General features: G+C 46.8%; 1 protein-coding gene across 1 annotated transcript; it reads right to left on the bottom strand.

Annotated features, from left to right (window-relative positions):
• Positions 1–325: 325 nt before the first annotated feature.
• On the bottom strand, positions 326–4,874 carry LOC115391140 (beta-1,3-galactosyltransferase 2-like). Its single transcript, XM_030095251.1, has 2 exons — positions 4,668–4,874; positions 326–1,147 (listed from the first exon to the last, which is right to left on the bottom strand). Exons 1-2 carry the CDS (start codon positions 4,872–4,874, stop codon positions 326–328), a joined length of 1,029 nt encoding a protein of 342 aa, XP_029951111.1.
• Positions 4,875–6,627: the final 1,753 nt, after the last annotated feature.

The raw sequence follows: 6,627 nt of genomic DNA, 5'->3' as shown, positions 1-6,627 counted from the left end.
GCTGCAGGTGTAGCTGCACATGCTAGGCGCAGAACGTAAACACAAGCACCATCCGGCCCGTGAGCCGGGGGAAAAAAAACAAACTTTGGCCCCTGAACTCACCCGTGCACAGTCCTGTACCGAACCGAACGGCCCGTACCGAAACGGTTCAATACAAATACATGTATTGTTACACCCCTAATAGTGACCTTTAAAAAAATGCTATTCTCCACCATTTTCGTTTCACATCTCTACAGTACAGCCGTTAGTCATGATTATGTTACATGTGTTGGCCCCAAATGTAAATAAATAAAACATCTGCCCCTTAAATAAGGTATTCATCATACTAGCAAGGTGGTCCAGGTTTCTTCAAATCGGTCCAGTACTCCAACAACTGTTGTGGAGAACCAAGAATGTAGGTGATGACCTTGGAGAATTCACAGCGGTCATATCTGCTATTGTAGGCTTGAAACTGGGAGGGAACGGGTGGCGAGGTGAGCACAAGACCAAGCTTTTTCATGCACATCCCAATGTAGGCGTCCTCTATGTTGAAGGGTTTGAGGGATTTTGAGATCTCCACATATTTCTTGGGAAGGTCGTTGGAAAACACATATCCCATGCCAAGAGTGTACGTCGGATATGTGGATTCTGGGAACATCTCCTCAGAAACGTACCACTTGGAGGACTTCGTACGGATAACAGGCCTGTTCCACATGAGCATCCCTGTCAGGTAGTTCTCCCTGGGGATACCTGGCTTCTGTAGCATGATCACCAGATTGTCAATGTTCAGGAACATGTCAGAGTCGACCTTCATGGCGTAGGCTGCCTCTGAGCAGCGTGTGGCCAGCCAGTCCATGATCACCATCGTTTTGATGGTCAGGTTGAGGTAAGTGTCCAAGAAGTCACTCTGAATCAAGTCCATGTGCTGTAGGTTTTCCTGTTTCAGCGTCTCAGCATCAGCTCTGTGAGAGAGACCCAGCATGAAGAGAGTGACTACCACCTCGCCCTGAACCAGACTGTTGTTACCCCACGTCTGCCGGATGGCATCCCGAGCGGCCACGTCATCTGGTGACACCGGGACCATGAGGACCAGGAAAGGGGTCTTCTTCGTGCAAATGTCTGCATTATCCATCACAAAGTGGTAGTTCTTTGGATAAGCTTGGTGGTACTGGTACCACCCAGTAGCACCAGGTTGTTCAGGAGGCTCTTCAGTTGTGTGGAATTTGTTGAAATTAAGTTTATGTTTTGGATGGACTCGAAAAGGAGGAGGTGCATTTGTTTTATTACTGAGCCTGAATAGCCACTGGTAGCGCTTGTGGATCGGAAAGTTCTTGAGTGACAGAAAGCTGCTGGACAGCATATAGCACAAGACCAAGGCCAGGCAGAACAGAATCAGGAACTGGAAGCATGGCTGAAAAAAGGCCTTCTTCGGATGATGCAGACTCTCAGTGAGTAACCTAAAAAGACAAGACAATGAGAAAACCTGATGATTATACAAAGACCCGGATGCAACCTACCGATTTCTCATATACTGAACAGAATGACTGATCAACACTAAAAGTGAAGGTTTTTATCAGGGTTGTTTGTTTGTTGTGACAGAGAATCTACTGAATGTCAGCAGTTAGCCGAACCCCCATACTGCACTGAATGCGTTGCAGCTGAGCCGCAGCATGTCTTTCGCAGTGGTGTTTGCCCCATGACGCACCATGTGTGGCTCTGATGCCTAGGCCAGCGAATCAGCTGGGTTCACTGCTGTGTCCACCATATGACTGTAACCATGGACACAGATATCATCTCTCACAAAAAGAAGTTCATTTTCATGGCAGATGTTACTTCGTGTTTCTGTGTCTTGTGTGTTTCGGATACTTTTGCTCTTCCATCAAGGGTAAGTAGACTGCCAGTTGAATATATTTCTTTTTATGAATTATGCTAGTATGTTTTAGACTGCAGTCTGTGTTAACGATGTGGTTCAAAGGACCTGAGGCTGTGTTTAATTTGTAAAAGTCCATGTTTTTAGCAGTTTTCCTCCACTTGCTTGGCTGTGGCAAATGGAGACAATAGACATGCTGTGTATGTTTTGTGGTACGCTGTGCAAGTGGATCACATCCAGAGGAGTAACAGCTACTGTGTTTCTAACTCTACTGCTGCAAGGGAGGAAGAGGATCACTTCTACTTATTCAAAGAAGATGTGGATGTTTTCCTGAAGCTGAAGCCGAACTTGATTCATGCAGTACGTTTACATGCAGGCAATAACTCTTTCTTAAGCGGAATATGCGCAATACCCCAGTTGCGCCCAGCCATGTAAACACCTGCAGAAACCCGAATATGCTCATATTTTGGTTTTTAAAAACCCAAATATTACCCCTGGGTTACTCCTTTTCTAACCCGAATTTCTGTTCATATAAATGCGAATCGGAATATCCCGGTTGAAAGGGACATTAAATACTGTTCTGCACAGGAATCTTGGTCTTTTGAGTACAAGAACTACTTTTGATACAGTTCAACTGCTACTAAGTAAATAAAATGTGCGGAAACGATCATTCAGTTCTTCTCTTTTACTGAAAAAACGGTGCATCGCATCATTGAACATTTTACCACGTCTTGCCAGCTAACACTCTTTTTTTAACAACATGCAGAGAGAGCCTGCTCTTCAGGGGCCCTTCTTCTTCTGTGGTGTCCGTGTAAAATAAGGTTGAACATGCAAACAGGACACCTAGTGGCATGAAGTACAAATGCAGTCGTGGCGTCGTCTGTGCGCCGCGGTTTGAATGGAGATATCCCTGATCATGTAAACAGGAGTAACTCTGTCTGTTTAAGCATGTAAACGGGGTTTTCAAAATGTTTCAGAAACTGAAATACTGACCTTAACTCAAATATTGACTGCATGTAAACGTAGCCATGGTGCTTTTTCAAGGATTAAAGGAAGGACTTTCCAACGCTGGACCATGGTCCTTTCATCAAAAACAATTGAATGTTTGAGAAGTTAGTTGTGCTTCAAAGCATGAACTGGGGAGACACCATTAGCTCAAGTGTTAAATTACCAAAAATGCTTAAAATTTTCTCGTTGAATCATGCTGTAGCGACCCGGGGGTCGCTGTTGTGCTCCACATGCCGCAAGGCATGATGGGAGGAGCTTGTGTTGGGCCATTCAGGGCTGCAGAAATGCTATCTGTGTTCGTGTTGTTCCCTGTTATTATTAGTTGTGGTTATTAGTCTTGTTCTTGTGTTCCAGTGTTCATTTTGTGTTATTTTTGATTATACATGTGTCGGACCGTGACCGGGGTGGGGTCGCTATGGGGGTGACAAGAGGCCTGCAAGCCGCCACGATGTACCTGTTTTCCCGGAGTGCTTTTCAAAAATAAAATCCCTGGTGACTGAAAGAAGTTAGCTGTCTTTTCTCCTGCCTGAAGTCGCTGCTCGACGCTACAATCCATTATGATGACTGTCATCGATTCACCGTTGGCACAACAGTGTAAATAAGTAAATAATAATCCTTCAGTCAGAGTTCCCTGAACATGAGATTAATATTGGGATTCCTCTTCCATGAGGAGTCAGCACATCCCATCTGTTGGCTGATTATGGAAGAGCCTCTTGCTATCAGATGTTTCCCAACTTGTGCACAAGTAAAGAAATGGTGAAAAGGTTATAGAAGGTCTATAGATTATAGAAAACGCTGGCTAAAAAAAAAATCCATTAGTTTTTTCTGTATTTTCAAAATATAAAAAATTGCATTCCATTTTGATAGATTATGTGGCTGCTGTATTTTGTTGCACATTTTGCATTTTGTTTGACATTTTTAAGTTGTGTATTTTATTTGAAAATACATTTTGATATATTTCTTAGCTAGCCCTGCCCACATGTTTTAAATAAATGATCATAACAAAATGTGTCACAATTTTAAGACATTAAAACTCCCCCATAACATAAACCGCATATCTCATCTTCATACCTCATATAGAGCCCCTTCCCTATAGGGCTGCTACACTTTGAGTTCCTTTGAGGGCGGAGAGGGAGAACCGTTTCGGACGCGTATCTGCACGGCGTATTAATCAATCAATTAACTATTTTCCGTTGTTTGGGCGCAGCAACCCATTTATTTTCCATGTCCATAATTCCACAGGTTACATGTCAAGCTGGAGCCGGAGAGCTCACACTTACAGTTCCACATCCATAGGCCGGACACACACACCATTCACACGCCGATTAGACACGGTGAAAGACTGTTACCTGTCCCTCTATCCACACCTGACCCTGATCACCTGTGTGGTCCATTTATGCTTTCCCTATAATGCTCCCCCTGGTGGTCAACAAAAGAAATGATAAATGGCTCCTACACACCGGCCCCTGAATTGATCCGGTCAGGATGATAGGAACAATTCTAAACATAAACACATAATGGAGCCATACAAATCATTTTAAAGAAAGCAAACCACAAAAGAAATAACCCAAAACCTTTGTTTAACAACAATATTTCATTAACTGCAACTTATAATGCGGCTTCTTGAAGATATTTGGAACTGGCCTCTCCAGCACACAGTTTAGTTTGCAGTAGTGCGAAATGCAGTAATCCACTCCTATTACCAGCACTTCCCAAACGTCCATATCCATTTCAATGTCCTTTCCACATATCAGGGCTGAAATCTTGGAGCTCCCAGACAACATGTGGAGGCAGCATTCGGCCCCGTCACTCTGCTCCTTGCTGCCTTCACCACCTCCTTCAGTGTTTTCTTCTCCACCTCCTCCATCAAAGACATGGAGCGTCCAGTACAAGCCCTCCGGCCGACACGGTGGATTTCTGATCTCAGCTTGGAGGGCATACTGAAGTTGATCACCATTCTGATTGTGTTGATGTCCAGCCCTCCAGCTGCTGTGTCTGTGGCCTCCAGGATGTTCATGTCTTGGACCTTTTAACACCCGAGGTTCTGCAGCCTCTGGTTCTGGCTCGGGTTTCTGTGGAGTTCTCCAACATTCAGGCCTATCACTCACAACAGGCTGTGACGCCTGTGAGCCTGTTTCCTGGTCTGAGTGGACAACCTGGGATGAACCTGGAACGTCCAAGTCAACAGACTTCACGTGTTCATCTTCGAGCTTGTTCTTTTTGGAATCTGTTCCAATCTCTTCATGAGTTTTTACATGGGGATGGTAATCAGAGTGTGCCACTGTCTCTGCCATGATTTCCACAAACTTAACATCATCCCTTGACATTTCCTCCTGAGATGATGAATTTCCTTTTCCGGCCCCTGTTCGATCATCAGTTTCTGGGTGGAGTAATTCACAGCTGCTTGGTGAGACCTGGGACTGCATGGAGTCTGTGCTAGCTCTTTCCTCCTGTATATTCAGAGCAGCGGGAGTCCCTTTGCCACATCTTTCGCAATTCAAGCGCCTGTCGCCATCCTCGCTCATGTGCTCAGTACACAGGTGGGCAAAACTTTCAGCCACTACAAAGCCCATTTTCTCCCTGTGCTCCTTCTCAGGTTGTGACCTCTCCTCCACTGAGTGCTCACCAGAGCTAATCACCTTTGACTCCCGCTTCCTCGCAACTTTACCTGTAGTTGAGAGGTTTGATATTTTTGCAGTCATTGTGTCACGGAACGGGAGTATTGCACATTTGCACTTGCATGTTTTTTATTTTGTATTGCCCTTTTTGGATTGCCGTGTGCTTTTGTTTGTGGTGCTTTTAATTTGAAATGGGACGGTGCGTGCTTTACTTCCTGTTGTGAATGACCTGACCCCCACAGCTCCACAGCTGAGGCTAGTTATGGCTAAATGAACTGGGGGCGGATGCCCAGGTGCGGGGGCGTTAATATCAGCGGCAGAGGGAGCAGGAGGAGAGTTGAGCACGGCAGGAGGAGAAGGCAGCCACCTCGGTGCAGTTGGAGCTGAAGAGACGGGACCTGGGACGACGGCGTGGTGCGACGGCGGGCTACGGCCGTGGAGCAGTAGTGGGACCAGAGTGCGAGGCTCATCACGGCAGGCGGGCAGAGTTTCTCTGCCCCTGCGTGTAAGTACCGCACCTGTTGTACTCTGGCGACGTGACGTAGACCACTGCTGCTGAGCCAGCTCGGTCGGCCGCGAACGAGTGAGTGCCCCCAGGTTCCTGTCTCCCGCAGCTGCAGCGCTGAAGGAGGGTCCGGACCGGTCACCTAGCCCACGGGGGAATCGGACGGCGGCGGAGCCTCGGACAGCGACCCGGACGGCGGCGGAGCCTCGGACAGCGACCCGGACGGCGGCGGAGCCTCGGACAGCGACCCGGACGGCGGCGGAGCCTCGGACAGCGACCCGGACGGCGGCGGAGCCTCGGACAGCGACCCGGACGGCGGCGGAGCCTCGGACAGCGGGGGAGCTGTGCTGCGGTGGAGTTGAGCCAGCTGACACGGCAGGCTAGCGGCGAACCTCTCCTCGGTTTTTACTAGCGGACCTTTTAGTATTTTATTTTATTGCTGGCATCATCTTAAGTCTTGTGCTACTTTATTTTTATCCTTTTATTTGATTTATTGTATTAAATCTTTTAACCAGCCATTCATTTCAGCCTGTTGGTTTTGCACTGCTTGCCTTGTTTTTAGAGTGTTTTTAGTATTTTGGTGAGTTCCCAGTCTCCAATAAAACTGGGTGGCGTTGTCATCCGAGTTTAATTCTTCATCTCGCCAC

This window comes from Salarias fasciatus, chromosome 6 (genome assembly GCF_902148845.1).
Source record: "Salarias fasciatus chromosome 6, fSalaFa1.1, whole genome shotgun sequence".
Classification (NCBI taxonomy): Eukaryota; Metazoa; Chordata; class Actinopteri; order Blenniiformes; family Blenniidae; genus Salarias; species Salarias fasciatus.
Note: the sequence above shows the minus strand (reverse complement) of the source record. Positions and strands in the feature narration are given on the sequence as shown.

Bases quoted from the DNA above. Each gene is read 5' to 3' on its own strand.
- LOC115391140 (XM_030095251.1), bottom strand. From the start codon at position 4,874: ATGAACATCCTGGAGGCCACAGACACAGCAGCTGGAGGGCTGGACATC. The intron at 1,148-4,667 runs GTGACGGGGCCG...GGGTGGTACCAG, and splicing joins TGAAGGCAGCAAGGAGCAGA to TACCACCAAGCTTATCCAAA.